General features: G+C 39.6%; 2 protein-coding genes across 3 annotated transcripts in view; one reads left to right on the top strand and one right to left on the bottom strand.

The window, feature by feature from the left end:
- The window catches only part of LOC133086920 (serine/arginine repetitive matrix protein 3-like), a 109,805-nt gene extending 96,719 nt beyond the window's left edge, over positions 1-13,086 (bottom strand). The window contains exons 1-2 of the mRNA XM_061183671.1: positions 12,767-13,086; positions 12,331-12,656 (exon numbers count right to left, since the gene is read on the bottom strand). Of these exons, the coding sequence (XP_061039654.1) occupies positions 12,331-12,656; positions 12,767-13,086 (646 nt within the window). The remainder of the gene's footprint in view (positions 1-12,330; positions 12,657-12,766) is intronic.
- Positions 12,409-23,742, top strand: part of WDR26 (WD repeat domain 26) — a 42,067-nt gene continuing 30,733 nt past the window's right edge. Inside the window, exons 1-4 of one of the 2 annotated variants that reach the window (XM_061187339.1) lie at positions 12,409-13,509; positions 15,362-15,461; positions 15,562-15,618; positions 21,269-21,405. In XM_061187339.1, coding sequence (XP_061043322.1) covers positions 13,085-13,509; positions 15,362-15,461; positions 15,562-15,618; positions 21,269-21,405 — 719 coding nt within the window. In that variant the 5' untranslated portion in view covers positions 12,409-13,084. Of the gene's footprint in view, positions 13,510-15,361; positions 15,462-15,561; positions 15,667-21,268; positions 21,406-23,742 lie in introns of both variants that reach the window. The other variant, XM_061187337.1, reaches the window with a different exon arrangement.

The following is a 23,742-nucleotide window of genomic DNA, read 5'->3' as shown; positions in this document are numbered from 1 at the left end:
CCAAAATATATAAAGAACTCACACAACTCAATAGCAAAAAAACAAACCATCCAATTAAAAATGGGCAGACAAACTATTTACAATAGCCAAGACATCGAAGCAACCTTAATGTCCACTGACAGTTGAATGGATAAAGAAGATGTGGTATATATATACAACAGAATACTACTCAGCTGTAAGAAAAGAATAAAATAATGCCATTTGCACCAACATGGATGGACCTAGAGGTTATCATACTAAGTGAAGTAAGTCAGACAAATACCATATGATATCACTTATATGTGCAATCTAAGAAAATCATATAAATGAACATATTTACAAAACAGAAATAGACTCAGACATAGAAAACAAACTTATGGTTATCAAAGGGGAAAGGGTGTAGGAGAGGGATAAATTAGGAGTTTGGGATTAGCAGATACAAACTACTATATATAAAAGAGATAAGCAACAAGGTCCTACTGTATAGCACAAGGAAACATATTCAATATACTGTAATAAACCATAGTGGAAAAGAATCTGAAAAAGAATATATATGTGTATACACACACACACACACACACACACACACACACACACAGACACACACACATATGCATGTATAACTGAATCACTTTGCTGTATACCAGAAACTAACACAACATTGTAAATCAACTATACTTCAATTCTAAAAAAATGGGCAGACAAACTGAATAGACCTTTTTCCAAAGAAGACATACAGATGGCCAACAGACATATGAAAAGATGCTCGACATCACTAATCATCAGGGAAATGCAAATCAAAACCACAATGAGCTATCACCTTATACCTGTCAGAATGGCTACAATCAAAAAGACAACAAATAACAAGTGCTGGCAAGGATGTGGAGAAAAAGGAATGTTTGTGCACTCTTGGTGGGAATGTAAATTGGTGCAGCCACTATGGAAGATGGTATGGAAGTTCCTCAAAAAACTAAAAATAGAACTACCATATGATCCAGCAATTCCACTTCTGGGTATATATCCAAAGAGAACAAAAACACTAATTTGAAAAGACACATTCACCACAATATTCATAGCAGCATTATTCACAATAGCCAAGGTATGGCAGCAACCTAAGTGTCCATCAACAGATGAATAGATAAAGAAGATGTGATATTGAGATAGATAGATAGATATACACAATGGAATACTACTCAGCCATAAAAAAGAAGGAAATTTTGCCATTTGCAACAACATGGATAGACCTGGAGGGTATCATGCTTAGTGAAATAAGTCAGACAGAGAAAGACAAATATTGTATGTTATCACTTACACGTGGAATCTAAAAAATAAAACAAACTAGTGAATATAACAGAAAAGAAACAGACTCATATATAAAGAATAAACCGCTGGTTACCAGTGCGGAGAGGGAAAAGGGGGAGGGGCAAGACAGGGTTAACAAATTAAGAGGTACAAACTACTGTGTATAAAATAAATAAGCTACAAAGGAATATAGCACAGTGAATATAGCCAACGTTTTATAACTATAAAAGGAGTGTAATCTATAAAAGTTTTGTATCACTGTGTTGTATACCTGAAACTAATATAATATTGTAAATCAACTATACCTCAAATTTTTAAAAGATATATGCACCCCTATGTTCATTGCAGCATTACTTACAATAGGCAAAATATGGAAACAACCTAAGTGTCCATCAATGGATGAATGAATCAAGAAGATGTAATACATGTATACAACGGAATACTACCCAGCCACAAAAAAGAATGAGATGTTGCCATTTGTGACAACATGGATAAACCCTGAGGGTTTTATGCTAAGTAAAATAAGTCAGATGGAAAAAGACAAATACTGTATTATTTCACTCATATGGAGAATATAAAAAAAACAAAACAAAAAAACTCACAAATGGAGAAATAAAACACATCAAAAACAAACTCATAGATACAGAGAACAGATAGGTGGTCACCAAAGGGGAAGTGGGCTAGGGGGTGCATGAAAGGAGTGAAGAGGGTCAATTGTATGGTGACAGACGGTAACTGGACTTTTGGGGTGAATCACTTTGTAATGTATACAGATGTTGAATTGTACTGTTGTACACCTGAAACTTATATAATTTTTTTAAATCCAATACATAGGAACCCAGCAATTCCACTCCTGGGTATATATCAAAAAAACCAAAAAACACTAACTTGAGAAGATACATGCACTCCAATGTTCATAGCAGCATCATCAAGTAATGTGGATGGACTTGGAGGGCATTATGGTAAGTGACATAAGTCAGAGAGAGGAAGACAAATACTATATGATATCACTTATATATGGAATCTAAAAAATACAACAAACTAGTGAATAAAACAAAAAAGAAGCAGACTCATAGATATAGAGAACAAACTAGTGGTTACCAGTGGGGAGAGGGAAGGGGGAGGGGCAAGGTAGGGGTAGGGAATTTTTAAAAGGGGTTACTACGGTATATGAAATCATGTGTGTGAAACTCTTGAAAATTGTAAAGCACTATAGAATTTAAAGAATCTTTCATTCAATTTAAAAAATCCAATACATAAGAATAAATCTAGTAAAAGATGTACAAGATCTACCCAGAAAATCAAGAAACATTACTAGGAAAAATTAAAGACCTATATAAATGGAGAAATATGCCATAGTCCTAGATACAAAGATTCAATATTACAAAGATATTTGTTCTCCCCAAATCGATCTACAGATTTTACTTACTTCCAGTCAAAATCTCAGAAATTTTTTTGTGTAAACTGACAAGATGATTCTATTTTTCTATGAAATGCAAAGGGCCAAGAATAGCCAAGACAATCTTGAAGAAGAAAAACAGTTGATAGATTCACACTACCAGATGGCAAAACTTATTATAAAATTATAGCAATTAAGTCAGCATGGTATTAGCACAAACTTTTGTCAATTAAAGCATAAAGATACACAAATAGACCAACAAAACAAAGAGAGTTGAGAAACAGACCCACACATGTACAGTCCTCTAGTTTAGGATAATGATAGCACTGCAGGACAGAGGAGAAAGGAATCTTTTCAACATGGTGCTAGATCAGGAATTCCTTGGCAGTCCTGTGATTAGGACTCCACACTCTCACTGCGGAGGGCCAGAGTTTGATCTCTGGTCGGGGAACTAAGATCCCGCATGCCCTGCGGCATGGCCAAATAAATAAACAATAACCAAAAAAACGGTGCTAGATCATCTGGGTATCCACATGGAAAAACAAATTAACGGGGGCTTCCCTGGTGGCGCAGTGGTTAGGAATCTGCCTGCCAATGCAGGGGACACAGATCCGAGCCCTGGTCCGGGAAGATCCCACATGCCGCGGAGCAGCTAAGCCCGAGCGCCACAACTACTGAGCCCACACGCCACAACAACTGAAGCCTGCGTGCCTAGAGCCCATGCTCCGCAACAAGAGAAGCCACTACAATGAGAAGCCCCCGCACTGCAACAAAGTGTAGCCCCCGCTCACCACAACTAGAGGAAGCCCGTGTGCGGCAACAGAGACCCAACGCAGCCAAAAATAAATAAATAAATGAAATGAAAACAAACAAACAAATTAACGTTGACCCCTATCTCACACCTGTCACAAACCTAAATTCTAGAAGGAGTGTAGACATAATTTGGAAAAGCAAAACATTGAAACTTCCAGAGGATAACTTAGGAGAATATCATCATGCCCTTGAGGCCAGGGGATGACTTCTAAAGCAGGACACGAAAAGCACAAATCATAAAGGGAACAATTGATGAATTGGATTTCATTAAGAACTTCTGCTCATTAAGACACCATTAAGAGAGTGAGGGCAAACCACACAGTGGGAGAAGAAATATGCAGTATATACATTCAACAAAGGACTCATATTCAGAGTATATAAAGAATTCCACAAATCAATAAGAAAAATGAAACACAATTTTAAAAGGGAGAGAGAGGAGCAAAAGATTTTTAAAAGGCACTTCATTGAAGAGAATATACACATGGCTCCAAAAAAATATTTTAAAAGGACTTAGCGTCATCAGTCATCAGAGAAATGCAAATTAAAACTACAGTAGGGTACTACTGGGGTTCTGGTAAAGTTCTATTTCATAGGTGGTGGTTTCATAGGAAAAACTTCACTGAGTTGTACATAAGGATTTGTGCACGCCTCTCTGTATATTATACTTCAATTAAAATGTTTCCTTAAAAAAAGTGAGATTTTAGAAATACGTCAACCAAATGCAACGCGTGGATCCTGTTTGGACCTTGCTTCACACAAGCCAACCATTAAAAAAGAATATGTGAGACAGCTGGGGGAATGTGAAGACTAACTGCATATTTGATGATAATTAAGGGATTACTAAGTTTTTTAGGTATGATGATGGCATTGTGGCAATGTTTTCAAAAAGAGTTCTTATCTTTTAGCACTACATACTGAAGTATAAATACATATATTATAAATAAAATAATAGCTTGGATTTACTTCAAAATAATCAGAAGAGGGAGGATGGAGGAAATGGGAATCTCTGTACTATTCTACCTTTGTGTATGTTTAAAATCTTGCATAATAAAACCTTTTTTTTTTAAAGCTATGGCATAGCCAAGGTTTTATGCTTTGGGGCTATTTATGACTCCTCTCTTCTACCCCTCTGCAACCTAACCAAGTAATATTATGTAGTGACGATGGAAACCAGAAACATTGAACCCTTAGGCTACAGGGACCTCAGAAGTCATCTAGGCCATTTCCTCCTTGCCAAGCGGAGTATCTGAAACAGAGGAGAGCCCACACCACGTCTGCTGCACAGACTGGCATAGGAGACACAGTGTGACTACTCTCAGAGAAGCAGTTAAAAAAGAAACTTTACTAGGGACCTGGATATGGCAGAGCAATCATTTACCCACATTCTTTGGGGCACATGCCAATGTGAGGTCTCTAAGCAGACTGGCTGCCCTCCCTACAAAAGTAAACTCTCAACGGAAGCTCTGGTAGCCTCCCCAAGCTGGCCCTTCCTGTCCTACCACTGGATGCTATGCATATGCTGTCTGACCTCATCTCAGTTAGATATCTATCTTCCTTTGCCAGCTGACCTGGCTGGAGCTGTTAAAGGAGTAGAGCAATGAAGTATGAATTCCTGTATAAATCAAGGCTGGTTCTTTCTTATTCCAGGATCCTAGACTAGTACAGGCTTACACGGTCTAGAAACCCTCACTAGATAGATACAAGTAGTTGCAAAAACAAGCTGGCTGAGGCCTCCTGACTTAATGTGTCTCCCAAGAAGCCCTCTAGGTTTGGAGCTTTCCCGCTTTGAAAGGAAATTAAACTCATTCATTCCTTCTGGCCCTCATTCACTATTTTAAGATGAAGTCGTTTAAATGGATAAACAAATCTCCAGGTTACACCTAGTTTTAGTGTGCTATCCCTTCTAGGCAAAACGCTGCATTTCAACAAGGACTTATTGGAGAAATGAACTCTATCTTTGATAAGGAGCTTTCAGGCACTCTCAGTGGTAGCTTCTGGAGGGAGGAAAACCTTTTACTGGCCCTCACATACTCACTTATCTACCACTAATTAGGCCGATGAGACGACTAGGGCTTCAAAGGTGAGGGACCAAGTTTTCATGTACACAAAAAGGGCAAAGTTGAAAAATCAGTTTATAGGATTTGTTTATTTCTTCTTTTGGCCCCTTTAAACAAAGGGGACTTTTCAGACTGATACCAGTTCTGAAGCCTGTGCATCCAGCTCTCCCACACACCAGTTATGTGACCTCAAGTTTTCTGTACCTCAGTTTACCAACTGTAAAGTGGGGGTAATAATAGTACATACCTCATAAGGTTGATGAGAAGGCTAAAATAGTACAATGTATGTAAAGCACTTAAAACAAAGGCTGGTTAGTGTAACTCTTCGTATTTTTTGATTATTACGGAAGCCCTGCCGTGGACATGTGCCATCACAGGAAAGAAAGGATAAGAATGGAAAGAGTGGACACTAGGAAACAAAAGGAAAAGAGCGGTGTTGTTGAAACTCTGTGGCTAAACCTTACAAACACACCTATTTCTAGCTATTTTTATAACATATGTCAGTAATTCAGGGATAGAGAAAAAGATACTCCGAGATAAAGGGTCAGAGGTATAGCAAGAAAGTGGACATCCCTGTATTTCAGATATGTATATAGAAAGGGTACTCTTATGTGAAGATACAAACCCCATTAGTATTAAAAGGGACCAGCAAGTCCTAAAACCCTGTTGGTCTTGATTTAGCCAAGGACCGCTCCACAAGCCACAAAAAGAAGCTAAGAGCTACTGTTTTGCTCTTTTGTTGTCAATGACTGGCATTCACGAGTTCATTAAGCTTTTTTTTTTTTTTTTTCTTATTTATTTTTTGGCTGCCTTGGGTCTTCGTTGCTGCACGCGGGCTTTCTCTAGTTGCGACGAGCGGGGGCTACTCTTGCGGTGCGCGGGCTTCTCATCGCAGTGGCTTTTCTCCTTGCAGAGCACGGGCTCTAGGCGCGCAGGCTTCAGTAGTTCCGTGGCATGTGGGATCTTCCCGGTCCAGGAGGCAAACCTGTGTCCCCTGCCTTGGCAGGCAGATTCTTAACCACTGTGCCACCAGGGAAGTCCCTCTTTTTTTTTTTTTTAAATTTAGGCTACTATGTCACATTTGCATATACATTTAGTATTATTTAGTAAAGAGCACAATTTTGAAATAAAATTAATTGAAGAAATGCAGGGACTCTTTCAACAGTTTTCTTTTCAACTTTATGAATAATCACCTACTACAGTCTTTAACATTTTTAATTTTTAAAAGTCTAGTCATTAGACCATTACTTCTATATGGGCTGTGTATACCTAATCAGAACACATATTTTCTCATAATAATTAGCATTTGTGTGTTAACAATCATAATTGTGTTTTCCCATTGATTATTATTTACTATTATCATAGTGCCAGAGGGATGAACCGCATATAGGAACCTGAGAAGAAGGAAGACCGCCCAAAGGGCCTGCTATCCACTGTCCACGGACTCTAGGGGCTATTAATTATTTATCTACTTCTCAAACTTAATAAATAGGAATGTCTTTTTGCCCTTTATTCCCCAGATGAATTTAACCAAATGAGAGATGGGGGTGTGTGTGTGTGTCCAGAATCTGCAGTCAGAGAATATAGGAGGTGCAGGTAATGGGAAAGAAGGAGATGTTTAAAAAGCAAATATATTTAATGTCATCAACTATACACAACACTGCTTCGTCTGGCATTTTTTATTATGATTAATTTTCATGAATATTTTGATTGGTTTTGAGTGTACTTTTAAGAACATGAGTGCTTTAAAAACATGATACTTATTAATACCAAAAAAAGCAAAATCCAAATAACCCTTATTGACACTTAAAAAATACTTACATATAGTTAGAAAATGCAAACACTGCAGAAAAGTATCAAATGGAAAAATAGGAACCTCCCTCCTCAACCACCCCAGTCCTTCCACCCAAAGGTAAACCACTGTTTTATGCTCTTCTATCCTACCAGAAAAAAATGTATGTATATATATTCATTTATTTACCCAAATGAATTACATTATGCACACTTCCGTTATAGGCATTTTTTACTTTCTATATCTTGATACTATTTCCATATCAGCACATCGTGATGACCACATTCTTTTTGCTCCTACAAACAGTGCTTCAGTGAATATCTTTGCACACACAGTGAACATCTTTGCACACCCATCTTAGTGTTACATGCATTTTGTTACAGTCAGGGCAGCAAGAACAAGCTACTCCAAGCAGTCTATCCCAGCTGTGTGGTGGGAGAAGAACAATCTAGTTTTCTTGGAGAAAAGGACGGTATTCAGCTTAGAGGACAGTGAATACTTCCACCTGTTCATTTCTGAATATAAGGCTCCTGTCTCTGCACTTAGATCCACCCAGTGTGCCACCCCTTCTCCACTCACAGGAGGATACTAGATTCTTGTGGCATGAGTGGAATGTTTGTAGAAGGGGGAAAATAAGCAAGCGCTGGAGAGACATGTATGGAACAGTGGGTAAAACTGCCAGGTAACTGTGCCCTTCGCTCTACTACATAGGTATTGGAAACTCCCCGTTCATGGAAGACCAATATAAAGACAATATTCAGATTTGTCTGGCTAGAGGTACACAGGAACACAGTTGAGTGGCAGAGTTGGGGTTAATCAGTGACTAGAGTCCACAGCTCAGATATATGAGTAATTATAAAATCTTCTTATATCTTTGAACTTCATTGCCTCAAATCCTTTTTGAAATGATGGAGGATTTAAGTTATATTTTGAAACCTTTCAAGATAGTCTTTTCCCAACGATCTGTTATATTTGATATCTCATTTGACTCACAGATCAATTCTCTGAGGCAGGTAGGCCAGTGCCATTATCCCCACTTCATTCATGAAATGAGTGCAGGGCAGCGAAGTTAAATGACTTGCCCAATGTCAATCAGATGACTAAGTGTTCTGAGTTCAAGAACAGTGCTCTTTCCTGAATTCTCCCAAGTTCACCCAAATCCAACAAGTCCAGCTTCCCAATTTTAGAACCCCAAACAAAGAAAAGCTAGGAATGAAGCTAGAAATGTAAACACAAATATGTCCCTCTCCAGGGATACCTGAGATTCTGAAAACTACCTCTTCAAATAGAAATTTAATAAATTGAATAATATTGAGGTTGCTAAGTACCAGGTTGAGACACCGAACTTAAAACTTGACAGAACAACAGTCTCTTCTAGTTTTTTTACAAAGTCTTTTGTGAAAATTTGGTTTCATGTTTTATTATAAACACCTATACTATCTCAGCTTTTTTCATCTAGTAGCTTCTAATTTTTACAGCTAAGACACTGCCGTGGACAGAACTTGTGATTTGTCATTTAGATATCTAACACCAATTTCCTGAGTTGCCTTTTTGTCAGTCAGGAGTGTCCTAGATGAGTGTTTTGGAAACTTTTTTGAGAATGGCCTACAGAAGAGATATATTTTACTTTGTAAAGCATAGATATATATCTGTCATTGAAACAGAACTTCCACAAAATAATAATGACCTTTCCTATGGGTGACTGACTTGGATGTTTTCTACTCTTATTCACTTTTCCATTTCATTTTAATAAATTGTAATCATGACCAATACACTGATTTCATGAATCACCCACAATCTAAAAGCACTGGCTTAGACGAACAATACACAGATCCTACCTCAAAGAATTTATACTCTAGTTGGGAGATGCATATGTACATAACTCACAGATATCTTGTAGTTGGAAAGTCTTTAGACATCAATTAGTTCAACTATCTACTCTGTAACATCCCTGAAAGCCTTTGCTTGAATATCTCTAGGACAATAAGTTGCCTCTTATTTGGAACCTAGCGCAGGCTTGGTCATATAAAGACTTGTTAAAATAGCACAGAAACAAGATAAATGAATCAAATACCTGAATATACATTCAATTTTTTTTTTCCCTAAAAGACAGCTTGGACCTTTATTCATAAATGCATCTCAGTTTTTTCCAGGATGAGGGTGAAAAGGGGAAGGCAAATCAGGGGGACAGCAATCTAGAAAGGCTCCTCTCTGATGACTTGAAGAAGGGGTTTTAGCAAGTTAAAAAACATTGCAAGCAAACTTCAATATTGAAAGACTAAATAAATGATACTCAGAAGGAGGGCAAGGAGGCTGGAAGTCAGGAAAGGCTCCCCCGAGGAGGTGAGAAAGGAGCCAAGTCTTGGATCAGAAGGATGGAGAGAAGGTAGGAGGTATGGTCAAACTCAGAGGAAATGAGCCCAGCACATCTGGGGGACAGCAGTGAAGGGTTCAGAAAGGGGGTAGTAAAAGACAAAGTCAAAGAGAAAGATTGAGGTCAATCTACAGAGAGCAAGATAAACTCTGGATTGTATTCTCTAGGTGATACGGTGTTACTGAAGGTTTCTGAGTGTATGTAGAGTGGTATTTCAGAATTATTCATCTGCAATGGACTTGAAACCTGGCTCTAAAAAAATCCACAGTTCAGACAACAGAGTCTCCAGCTGTATTTTAGTTTAGAGAAAAATGTGTGCACACGTGGACTTCATAAATTCAGAATTCTAGTAACAGCAGTCTCGGTCTCATAAAACATAGACAAGCTGGGGTATATATATTGAGTATAGACACCAGTTGAGACCAGTTTCTTTTGCCTTTCATCCTTTACTTTTGTTCATGAAGTGTAAGCCGTGTCTGTGGCTACCACTAAGTTATTGTTTCCTTTATGAAAGCTACAGACTTTATTCAGAAGCTTGTCCTCAGTACTGCTATGGGCCTCATAAATTATTACAAATGACTCTGCAAAATATAATTTTGTATAAACAATAACAACGCTTTTAATAAGAAGGCTAAAGTTAACATACAAACAGGGATCTCTGAAGTGTTAACTACCTAGTAATTCAGGCTCCGCTGGATACGGTGGCAGTGCCCTATGAAACTTAGCTAGAACTCAGGTCTCTCTCAGGTGAATAATAAAATTGAATGTGAGTCACCTTAAAATTACACCGCCACCTGGAAGCATATTTAAGAGATGAGACTAAAAGCTAAATCTCTGTCAGATCTTGCAATGGTCTTCCTCTCCCTTCCTCTAGCCTGCGGATCAATAAAGCTCAGGATTCTTTAATAATTTCTCATAAGCATTATTTTTTAAATTATTTTTCTAAATTTGAAAAGTAACCAAAGACCTCAAAGTTACTTTGAGCTATAAAATTTGAAATTTCAGAGCTATAAGATGCATTAGGGACTTCCCTGGCGGTCCAGTGGTTGGGACTTCGTCTTCCAATGCAGTGGGTACGGGTTCGATCCCTGGTCGGGGAGCTAAGATCCCACATGCCTTGAGGCCAAAAAAAACCACAAAACATAAAACAGAAGCAATATTGTAACAAATTCAGTAAAGACTTTAAAAATGGTCCACATCAAAAAAAAAAAATCTTAAAAAAAGTGGTTGAGAATCTGCCTGCCAATGCAGGGGACACGGGTTCGAGCCCTGGTCTGGGAAGATCCCACATGCCGCGGAGCAACTGGGCCCGTGAGCCATAACTACTGAGCCTGCGCGTCTGGAGCCTGTACTCCGCAACAAGAGAGGCCGCGATAGTGAGAGGCCCGCGCACCGCGATGAAGAGTGGCCCCCGCTCGCCGCAACTAGAGAAAGCCCTCGCACAGAAACGAAGACCCAACACAAGTAAAAATAAATAAATAAATAAATAAATAAATAAATTTATAACATTCAAAAAAAAAAAAAGAATGGAATAATACATACAGCGATATTTAAAAAAAAAAAAAAAGATGCATTAGTTGAGTCCATGTTTTTGCACAGGAAAACTTCTTCAGAGAAAGATTGTTTAAATTTCTGAGAAAATGTCTGTACATATCCGTGTATATGCTATCGACCACACACCGGTAAATAATTGTTTGGGGTAATGGAGACTATTCACCAATGATCAAGATTCAGCCCAGCTCTTCCTTGCCTCATTTCTACAGCCACATAAACGAGTAAATTACAGCGACGCTGAAGCCTCACAGTTCACCTAAACATTTCAAGCCTGGATCTCAAGTTGAGTATGAATTCTCCTTAAGGTGCATGTTTTGGAGGCAACTGCTCGGTCTGTATTACTGCTGCCTAAACTGGGCAGTGACTCAAGAGGCAGCTGGAAGGAGGTGCTGGGCAATAGCTAAAAAAGAGTGAAAGCCCCTCAGCAAAGTCCCGCCTTGCTACACCCACAGTCTTTTCCTGACTCCTTGTCCCCATCAGATATTGCTCTTATCCATTATCCCACCTTCCCGGGGTGAAGCACAGAGTCTCCTAGGCTCATCATCTCAAACCTCCTGGGATGGCCCGGGCACGACAACTGTGTGTGGCACTTGGCTGTGGAAATTCGAGTTTTTCACACTCAAACGAAGAGCTAGTCAGTCCTGGTTACCATTAAGTGAGTCGACAAGGACTGCCACAGCCCTGTGCCTGGGAGTTCTCGTGACAAAACCTCGCCACCTGCTCGACCCCATCCTCGGCCGGGGATGGAAATCTGCAGTCCCTCCGCACGCCTGGCGTTTCTAGGTCACCCTGGGGTCCACACGCACACGCGCACGCGATCGCCGCCCTCCTGTGCACGCCCGGCTTCGGAGGGACGGAACAAACTTACTTCTCGCCGACGCAGCCCAGCCAGGGCGCTGGGGGCGAGACCTAGCCGGCCAGGCCCGAGCTCCGGGGTGGATCGGGTCGGATCGGGTCGGGGTCGGGGTCGGCCCCCGCCGGCCCGCCGGCCTCCCTCCCCTCGCGCCCAGCCGGCCCCCGGCGCACGTGCCGGGTGACAGGCCCCCTATAGGTTCCATACCTGCCACCGGAAGTGAGTGAGGAGGGCAGTATAGGCATTTCCTGTGACGCGAGCGCCTGGACTCCATTAGGCAGCAGCTGGGGGAAGAATCAACACACCAGGGAGCAGAGCGGAGCGGACCCGAGGACAGAGGCGGCAGCTGCCTCCGCTGCCGCCCGCCGCCGCCGCCGCCACCGCCGGGGCTCAGCCCAGCGGCGGGCCCCACGCCCCCGCAGCCGCCCCGCGGCGCCCCCCGGCCCGACCCCCGGGCCGCGCACCCCGAGCTGCCTCCGGGAGGGGGGGGGGAAAGGGCCCGGATCCTCCTTCTCCCCCTCCTCCTCTCCCTCCTTCTCCCCCTCTTCTCACCCCTTACCCTGACCCCCTCCCCGCCTCCCCGGCCCCCCCTCACCCCGACCCTCTCCCCGGCCCCCGCCTCCCCTCCCCCGCCTCGCCCCACCGGCTTCCCACCACGGCCTCTCTCGGCGAGGAAACTCTGGCCTCCGCTTCCTCCTCCTCCGACTCGGACACCGGCGGAGCCTCCCCGCCCCCGCGGAAGAAACCCCGAGCCTCGGCGGCGGAGGGAGCAGGAGAGCCCGGGGCTTCGGCAGGCAGAGCAGGCCTCTCCCCTCCGTCCTCGTCGTCCTCGTCCTCGTCGTCGTCGTCCTCCTCCTCCTCCTCCGTGGTGGTAGTGGTGGGACTCCCCCCGGCTGCCCCTTCCGCCGCCGCTGCCGTCCCCCACCGAAGTAGCGGCCACAGCCTGGTCAGCGGCAGCATCATGCAGGCCAACGGGGCAGGAGGAGGAGGAGGAGGCGGCGGCGGCGGCGGTGGAGGAGGAGGGGGCGGCGGGGGCCAGGGACAGACCCAGGAACTCGCCTGCCTGTCGGCCCAGAACGGGGAGTCGTCCCCCTCGTCGTCGTCGTCGTCCGCGGGGGACCTGGCCCACGCCAATGGGCTCCTGCCTTCCGCCCCCTCCGCCGCCAGCAACAATAGCAACAGCCTGAATGTCAATAACGGGGTCTCCGGCGGGGCCGCCGCCGCAGCCTCCGCCACCGTTGCAGCTGCCTCCGCCACCACCGCCGCCTCCTCTTCCTTGGCCACCCCAGAACTGGGCAGCAGCCTCAAGAAGAAGAAGCGGCTCTCCCAGTCAGATGAGGATGTCATTAGGCTAATAGGACAGCACTTGAATGGCTTAGGGCTCAAGTAAGTATCCCTTCCAGGCAGCTGGTGTGGACGGACCGAGGGACGGAAGCTGGCGGGAGGGGAGGGCGGGGGGTGGCTGGAAAGAGCTCAGGCAAAGAGAGAATTACTGCTGGGCCCAGGACACAGGAGGACGCAGCTCAGACAGGCTGACCGGGGAGGAGGAGCCGACCTGCAGCGAAATAAGGGGAAATCAATCAGTCTGACAAATTGTGTGGTTGGGGGTTGGGCAGGGGGCGTAGAAACCAAAAGAGTCACCCCTCCCCATACACCTTCAGAGCGTAATTGTCTGTCAATAAAGACAGATGCGGGAGTGTGTCTCTGTGTGTGTTGGGGGAGGGGTGGATTAGAGCTGGTGGAAATAATGAACCTTGGAGGATTTGTTTTTCAAGGGTACCTCAGAGGCATCTTTGTGGGACACCTCCCCCCCCCCCCCCGCCCCCAGCCATGACAGACAACCCAGGCAAACTACCAATCAGGAAAGACAATCACTTACAAGTGTTTATGGGAACTGAGGGGCTGGGATAATTTGGAAGGAGGCTGCTGAATAAATCTGATGGGAATAATGGAGTAAGTTACCATGTTGATGTCATTTAAAGGCCCTTGTGTGTGTACAAGAGGCCTGCCACTAACTTGTCTGAAATCCCACTGTAATACCAAGAAGGCGACTGCCTCTGAAAAAGGGACATCTGATCTGGTGAATCATTTGTTTTCAAATACAATTTAGATGACCTTGTGTACCTAAAGTAGGGTGAAGGTAGACAACCTTGGCCCCAAACCCCCGTTTTGTATACACACAAAGGAAAACCAAGGGGGTGGAAAGTAAGATTGGTGGGAGTGCCGTGGAGCTTGATGGAGGATGAAGCAGAACCAGAGAGAATAAGACTAGAGAACAACATGCAACAGTCAGTTTCCAGCTTCAAAGCATAGATTAAAATAAGTTCTTAGTATTTTTTGGATTTATAGATTTGTTCTGGGGAGAGGGAGAAAGAGCACTTTTTAAAAGTGACATAAGTATTTTGATTCTCAGGCAGATTATTGCACTGTTTTTGCTGAAAAATAAATGGAGCTGAATAAGAAAGCATTGAAACAAACAAATATGTAAGACTGATAAAGATTCTTAGATATCAAAATATCTGATGGAAGAAACCACATGTGGTGAATCGTTTAAGCTCTGAAAGAAATATATCGAAGGAAGATTTCACTTTGTTCCCTAAGGAAAAGCATTTCCTAAATGCTAACAGAACATATTACTGAGACAAGAAGCAAGCTGACAGCAGCAGGAGGAAATAACTCGTGACTGTTTGGAACCTACACCATAGTAAATTTGCTATTTTTAGTATAGAGAGAAAGCGAATGATTTTTTGCTGCTGGATTTATTTCAATTTTAAAGATTGACCTATTAGAATTTCTTTGCAAACATAATATCTGGATGTAAGGCTCTTACTTAATACAGGTCATCTCCATCACCTTGTATGTAACCAACAGTTTTTATCTTTCCAAATGTAGTAACATGGTTAGTATGTAGATCATGGTTTTTCACTTTTTTTAACCGGTTGGTTAGAACACATTTTTAGAAATTTTATACTTCATTAAAGGCATTAAATGGAAAAGGAGGAAGAATTTATTTTGATTCTGGTTTCAAGAACGTTTTTGACTTGACTAGATGTAAACCTAGGTGGCAGTTTAAAAATCAAGTTTGTTTAGCCAAGCACATCAAAGCTATTTATTTCTTTTTCCTTCATCATGAGGTTAGCTTAAGAACTTTTGCAACTGTTTTCATAGACAGTAGTTTATTTGGAAGAGTAAACCCTAAAGTTGGTCAGGTCTTTTTTACACTGTATCTCTCCTGCAGCCAGACTGTTGATCTCCTCATGCAAGAGTCAGGATGTCGTTTAGAACATCCTTCTGCTACCAAATTCCGAAATCATGTCATGGAAGGAGACTGGGATAAGGTAAAGTAGGGCATATAGAGCTGTGTAACTGCTGCTAAAATTGTATATTTGATGTGCATTTTGTGACATTTCTGTTTTTCTCTTATACCAATTTTTGCAGGCAGAAAATGATCTGAATGAACTAAAGCCTTTAGTGCATTCTCCTCATGCTATTGTGGTAAGAGGCGCACTTGAAATCTCTCAAACGTTGTTGGGAATAATTGTGGTAAATACACTTTTGTTCTTAGTTTCACATTTATGCTTATTTTAGTAGGTTATTGATAACTCTAGGCTTCTGCCTCTTTTAAAAGATAAGGCCTTAACTTTCAAATAATTAAATTTGTAAACTAAGATGAGTGTTGATGTTTTAAAGTTTGAGTTTTATATTTTTAAAATCACGTTTAGTAAATGTGTCCTTTGAACCTTTGAGTTTATAAATTAAGCTTTTGCTAAATTATGTTGAAAGATCTTTATGCTTTTGGTACTATTAATAGGAGTTTAATATTTATAGAATCAGGAATAAATTATACTTTTATTATTTAAAATACTGAATGTGCTGGTAAAGAAAACATGTTTGGGTGTATATATATCCGTATAGCCTTAAGTAGCTGACACATTAATTATCTTTTTTTAAAACCAGTCTTTGGGAATTGTAGTTAATTCAAACCAACTCCATTGGTGTGCTCACCATTTTCCATTCTTGCATTCCAGTTGTGTGAATTGACAGTGTCCAAGTTTGTATAATAGATATCACTCTGGTGGAGGTTTAGTATGCAAATTTGACCATTGGGCTCTGCTTACTGGCCTTATTTCCTGACAAGATCAGTTTAGTAGTTTAATCTGTTAGCCTCTTTCATAAATCTTAATGAATCTTTTTACTGATAGGCTTTAATTCTTCAGTAGATGTTGGTGAGGGAGAGGAGGGGATGAGTTTTTCCTAAGTCCTTGTGATTGGAAACCATGAAGAATCAGCTGCTGGCTGCTGGCTTTTTAACTTCTAGCTGATTCATTTGTTGTCAAAAGCAGTTTCCTGTCTGGTGGGGGAGGGAAAGAAGGCAAATAGGAAGTGAAGTAGGGAAATCAGCTGTTTGTTAAATATTAGTAAATGCCTGTTACATTTTGATTTTTTTTTTAATTGGGTCAAACATTAATCTTTCTGCCTTTGTCTATAGACCTAATAGACTCTCCTGTTTCTGTTTTGGGGTTTTTTTTTTAAAAAATCTTAATTACAAGAGTTTTCAAATTCTTAATATAATTGTTTACAAAAATATCCTAGAGAATGGACTTCAGGTGAATTAAAGGAGCAACCAATATGAACAAATATGGATTCAGTTAAATTGACGCTCTAGTGTTTTGTGGGGTTTTTTTTTCCGTAAATACTTAAAATACTAAAATTTTTAACTTACTATCAGGCATCTGATTCAATAGTAACTCATGGAATAATCAATTCCATGGTAAATTTTTAAAATGAAAACACAGAAGTTAAAATAAACATCTATATTCAAAAGGATTGCAAATTTTCTAGTAATTAAATTTTCCCCAATCCATATGTTTGGGGTTTTGTAAAAAAAAAAAACAATACCTAAGTAAATTTTTATTGGGCAGTTTTTCGTAAATTGTTAGCCCTGACAGAATGGAAGGTGACCCTAATATAAAGACAATTACAAGGCCAAAATAAGAATTGGGTTTCCTTTCCCACTGGACAAGTTAACACTGCTTATATGGTGACAGTAGAGAACTTGCCCATGGACTATTTTAAAATAAGTGTGTGATTTCTTGGAGGATCATTATCCTTTTTTAAGCTTCATCCAAATTATATCTGTAATTTAGCAGTAAAAATTATTAATTAGGCACACTTTTTTTCTTATTTGTTTATAGTAATTTGAGACTTCTGTATTGGATTTAGATTATAACTATCTCATTAGAAATCGTCATTAGAAGCAACATGTAAACTGAATAGAGGTAGTTGTAGATAATAAGGAGGAATCCTTTCTTTTTACAGCCTGTTCAGTATGTAGAACATTCTAGGATCTAATAAGAGATGAAGATTAAATCTCTGGCTGAGCCTCACACCATCAAACTGTTTAGGTATTTATACACAGAAAGGGGTTCCAACTTTATCTCACTTTAAACATTAATGAATCAATTGCTTTTAAAGATTGAGGTCAGCATTTTTTCACCTAATTGTGTTTAGATTTACTCCTCTCCCCCACTCCACCTCCAGAAGATAATCTAATGTAAGCGTAAATTTGTAATAATACCTTAGAAGACAACTATTTGGCTTTTGTTTAGCATAATTATTTTAATTGTATGCCCAGACACATTTGATAACTTAGTCTAGACTAAAATTGTATTTTCTTTTTTAAACCTGAATGTTTCTATTGACCCAATCCACTCCCCCCCTTCAACCCCCATATTTTTAAATGGTTTCTAGTCAAATGATACTAGGAATAGCAGAATTTTTTCTGGAGTTTCTGGAAGCTGAGCTTATGAATCAACATATTTTAGTTTGGGTTCAGATATTCTTAGCCATGTCTGGGGAATTTGGGTGGGTATTTGAGATCAATAACAAAACTTTTATATGTCTAAAAATGTTTGATTCTTATTTTAATAGAATAGAAACATGCTTAACAAAAGTGTTCAAATATTAACTTGATCTACAAAAATTTACTAGTATATTTTAAAGTCAAATAGGGAGGAGTTTTGAAAGCCATGGTTTAAATATAATTCATTTCCCCTTTGCTCTGAGTCATGATTTAATTGATGTAACTTGGTTATAACCTTATCTCAGAGTTAGTCAGAACCACTGCTAAGTTAGCTAGGAGCTAACTGCCCTTGATAACCAGACTTCCTGTGTATCATAACTTTCTGAGTTTCAGAGCTTCACATTGAGTTCAGTATAATTATATGGGAGGAAACAGTAAATCCAAATACTGGGTAGGGTGGTGGGGGACAACAGCTGGATTTACCACGTGCACTATCTTTCAAACTATCCTACCTAGTCACTTACCAGTTTCAAGTTTTTATCAGATAGTAAAAGAGAAAAAATTAGTGCTAGGCCCAAAGATGCTGAAAAATTATCAGAGATCAGGAATAATCTCTTACAGAGGTCTAGTTAGGAGTTGGGGAAAGATACAAAGGAGAGTTTATTATCTCAACCTGTTTTCTTTTTTTCTTCATTTAAGAAGCTCATGATCTTTTTAAAAAAACCATAGTAAAGCCCTGTCCCCACCTCAGCAAACTTCAGTTTTGCCTGACTCTTTAAATTTTTTCAGTACATAATTAACATCTTTTGTGACAGATGTTCATTTTCTTGAAACTGTATTTACATTTTTGTGCTTTAAGTTTGGGGAAGTAAAATATAGCTTTACTTTCTCCATCTTTATCATATGTGTCAAATACTTGAATTGAACTGATTTTTAGGAGAATAAACAGTTTCTCAACCAAATCTCTAGCTATTCTTGGCCAGTAGCTTATTAGTTGCCATGCACACTACCAGGAATTGGTATCTGTTTGAGGGTATTCTTTGTCTTAATCTGGATAAAATGACTCATAGGGAAATGTTCTTGCGCTGCTTTTATAGCATTCCCTGTATATACAGAAATATGTGTGTATATTGGCTTCTCTCAAAGTTTTACTCTGCCTTCCTCTTCTCTCCTGCCCTGCCTCTGCTCCATAGAAAGAGAGTAACATGTTCTAGTAGGATCTTGATGGGAAAGTAAGGGGGAAATAGGAAATAGCAACTGGGGCACTGTCCCTACACACATTGGAATGGGGAAGGGGGCGTGCATAGGACTTAATGATTGATATCCCCAAAGTTAAGACTTGCCCTGAATTAAAACAGACAGAATTTTCCCCCAGATTCCCAATTATTAAGAAAATTCAGTGAAGAAATTAAATACACATGCTTCCAATGGCATTTAAACAAAAAAATTCTGCAACTAAATGATACTCAAGTTTGATTCAAAAATCCTAAAGTGAAACTCTTAACATTATATTGACAAATGGAAGTATATGAACTTTTCATTTCATAAAGAGTTGAAGTTTTTTCAGAAGATAAAATGGTGAGAATATCCATAATAACTTTGAATATTTGATTTTTAGATTTTGTTCTATTTAGTCTTTTGTTTTTGGTTTTTGTCACCTGATGGACTTTAAAGTATTTTTTTATTTGACACCTAGAGGTTAACGTTAGGTTACATGTGCAGTAACGTGTTTTCAGGGCATCTCGGTAACCTATTTCCGAAACATTCATTACTAAATCTAACTTTACATGTAAAATTTGGTAAGTGTAATTTTTCTAGAGTTATAGGAACTTACCTCATAGTTTGAAATTTTTTCTATTCTTTAGCTATCGATTTAAGATTAGATTATTACCAAACATAAACAATGTATCTTGTAAAAGATGTATTTAAATGTATGCCTAACTTACATGGGAGGGTTTGTTTGGTTTACTTTCTCTAGAAACCATTTTTATAAGCTTGTAGGTTATGCCTGCCTTCCCAATACTCCCTAAAAGAAAATCTTACAGAGCAATTCGTTATACTCTTAATTTTGTGAATAAACAATAATTTCTCCACACCATTTTTGACAGCAGTTTATTTTTAATGTCTTTTAAAGTAAGCATCTTAATGTAGAAGAAAAGGCTGTCATTTGGGGTTTTCTTTTAAATGGATTTGAAATCTTTACCTCTATGTTCCTTGGAATCTCTAAGTATGATTAACATTTCCTGTCTACTAAATTTTCTACCTGCATCAGTTGACTTGCTCAAGCGCCACAAGTAGCAGATTTGATAAATGAGTCCCTCCAAGCAGTGGTCTTTAATTAGGTTTAAGGTTTAAAAGAAATTGCAAGCTTAATATTCGTAAAAGCTCTTTTGTCTAGCAAAAAGCTGCTAAAACCGTGATGATCACTTTCAAGTCAAAAGTAAAGCAACAGAGTAAAGGAACATTAAAAGTATTAAAGCTAAACACATTTCAGAAAAAAACTAAATGTGAAAGGGCTTCACAATAAGCTGGAAATGGTTTGTCCTTTTGGGGGAAAAAGAGTTGATAATAATTGTGCTTCATAGTGAAATGCATCAGTGATCAGATAGTTACCAATACACAAAGACCTTTGAGTTCAGCCTTCGATTGTTCAACCTTCTATGGCATCCCTTTATTGCCACCTAGAGACAGTGAGTCCATCAAGCTCATGCTTGTCCACTTTAGTCGTAGGAAACTCAGTACTTTGCACACCAGCCTCTAATCCAGTTGCTGGACAGCTCTTCTTACCTTTGATAAGCCAAAATATGACACTTTGTAACTCTGACCCAGTGGCTCCAGTTTTGCTTTCTGGTCTACTTAGTCCTTCTTTCACATTGTGGCTTTTAAGTAATTCCTCCATTAACTGGTTTTTCTGCTGTCTTTTTAAAACTTGTTGCATGAAACCCCCCAACAGCCATTATAGAAGGCAGACTTTTTAAAAAGCAAATTTAGAATACTTGGAATAGTTCTAACTTTTCACACAAGAAGTAACATTCTAGGTGAATGTTTTGAGGGCAGAATTAATTTTCTCCTATGTTGATGCCTTGGTCACTAATGATCTTTTCTAATTTGAGATTATTTGTTCAAAGCAGACTTTTATGAATATGTGAAGTGGAGCAATAGGGTCACATTTAATCTGCTGTGACCCTATTAAATCAAAATATTTGGAGTCTTTTTAAAGCTTTATAAAAATTATTTTTAAAGGGCATAGTAGAATGGTTTCTACTGTTCTGTTTAGGCACAAACATTTTCTGAAACTTCCATCAACTTTTTTCCCCTGACTGCTGCTTTCTGTCATGTCAGAGGATGAAGTTCTTGCTGCTGCAGCAGAAGTACCTGGAGTACCTGGAGGATGGCAAGGTCCTGGAGGCACTTCAAGTCCTGCGCTGTGAATTGACGCCCCTGAAATACAACACAGAGCGCATTCATGTTCTTAGTGGGTAAGAAAGCTCAGTGCTCTGCTCCAGGTTGAGGAAGGAGCTATTTTTATCAAGGTTACCATTCCAAAGTTGCATTTCTTTTAATATTTTCCCAAGATGTGAGTATTGCTAAATTCTTGGGTAATATTTGTCTGGGTAATTTCACTTATGTGTGTACAAACTATTTTTGTCATCCTAGGAAGCTTTCCATATTGGAATAGAGAGATGCTTAAGTGGGTGAAGGGAGAAGAAATATGTATTAACAGTGAAATGCCATTTCATGATCTTCTATAAAAGCCCTGTGGCATAATCTTCTATTAAAAAAACAAGCAATAAAGTTTCTAGTGTTGATGCATACAGACATTTTTTTTAAACATATACTTGTCACGTACCAGGTCCTTGCTAAGCATTTCATAGACACAATCTCATTTTATCCTCATGTCGATCCCTTAAATGTTAGAGTGCCCAAACCCTTGGTTTTGGACCTCCCTCTCTTTGCTGTCTACACACGCTTCCTAGGTGATCTCATTCTATACTATGCCTTCACATACCACCTACATGCCAGTGGCTCTTAAACTTACCCTCTCATCTGAACTCCCAGTGTATATACCTGATAGCCTACTTGACAGTCTCCATTTGGATGTCTAAACAGTATCTCAAAGTTACGTGCTGAGAACAAAAATGCTGAATTCCCATTGTCCCTCCCCCCACCCAACCCGCACAGACCTGCTCCTCCTCTCGTTTTCCTCATCTTAGGAAATGGGGAGACCTTCTACCCACTTCTTCCAACAAAACACGTAAGCCTCATCCTTGCATTTTTATCTTTTAACTGTGACAAGTATTGTTCACGTAAGGAAATGGCCCAGAGATGACAAGGTGTTGAATTGACGTGGTTTCTTCCTCTTAGTCCAGTGTCCTTTGAGTTATACCACATGACTTCCCATAAACAGACACGCGTTTGAAACCTTAGGGTGTGATGTGTATTTTCAAAAGGGAGCAGAGCAACCATGGGTAACTTTTGCAAAATTCTAAAAGTAAACAATTTTTCGTAAAATTGATAATAACTCCTCAAAAGTTATTTTAGAAGCCAAATTTTTGCATTGTCCAACTTCTTTTATAGGGTTTTGTGAGTGTAATTACTTATACTATTGAAAAGTAAGTTCTCATCAGCTAAGGCACTATTTATTTAGTAAATAGCAAGAGAACAAGTAGTTCTGCTGTTGGGTAAGAGTCTATTAAATTATTTAGATGCTAAATGTAATATGCAAAATGCAATATGCAATTAAGAAAAGGAGGTGGTGATACTCAAGTTAACTGAGAGGTTTCTGATACTTACATGATCATTTATCGATCTCCACCTATATACCAGGTAGTAGACCAAGTACTTCATATACTCCATCTTATTTAATCCTCACTACCCTACTTAATACCCTTTTTACAAATGAGAAGAACAGATTGTCTGAGACCAGAGTACCAGGCGAAATAGCAGGAGAGTTACTTGCCAGGTCTAATCTCCAGGTTTGAATAATTCTTTCACTTCTTTTACTTTTAAAGCCTGTTCTTCTGAGAAGAGCCAGAACCAGGTCAGGGTCACACTTCCAGCAGGGGGCCCTCATGTATTCTCCAGAATCCATGAATTTAGCATTTATGCCTCCTTCGGCACATAGAGTGAGTAATAAAACAGTTCCCAAATGTTCTGCTTTGGGATCTCAGTACCTTTCACAAGATGACACAAGGATGATTATCCAATTATACCATTTCTTGAGTGGCATTTATGAAAAACTTTTGAAGGTATGTTGTTTTTGTTTAGTTAACTGAGTATGAATATCTTTGAAGGGTTTTTTTTTTTGAGTTTTGTTTTGTTTTTGAGGAGCAGTTAGGTTAGCATACTGGTTAAGAGCAAGTTCTGCAGCTGCAATGCCTGGGTTCATTTTCTACTTTGCTGCTTAACTCTAAGCCAGTTACTTAAGCTTTCTGTGTCTTGGTTTCCTCATTTATAAAAATAGAATAATAGTGTTTACTTCATACAGGATTGTTATGAACATAAAATGAACTAATATATGTTGAGTGCTTAGTTAAGAACAGAGCCTGGCACCCAATAAGAGCTACATATGTATAATGATACATAACAGTAAATGTAAGGATGCATTCTATTAATAGATAGCATAACAATAATATTATCTACTATTCTATTATTGTTATATTCAGGTGCCAGGTTGTATTAATGAATTGGGTCCACTGTAGAAATTTCTTCTTGATTTATATTTCTTAGTAAGAACTAGATATCCAAAGTATAATCAGTATTTTTCAATTATGTTTTATCCAGAGAAAAGGGTTTGATATTTGGTGCTTTCTCTT

This window comes from Eubalaena glacialis, chromosome 3 (assembly GCF_028564815.1).
Source record: "Eubalaena glacialis isolate mEubGla1 chromosome 3, mEubGla1.1.hap2.+ XY, whole genome shotgun sequence".
Lineage (NCBI taxonomy): Eukaryota > Metazoa > Chordata > Mammalia > Artiodactyla > Balaenidae > Eubalaena > Eubalaena glacialis.
Note: the sequence above shows the minus strand (reverse complement) of the source record. Positions and strands in the feature narration are given on the sequence as shown.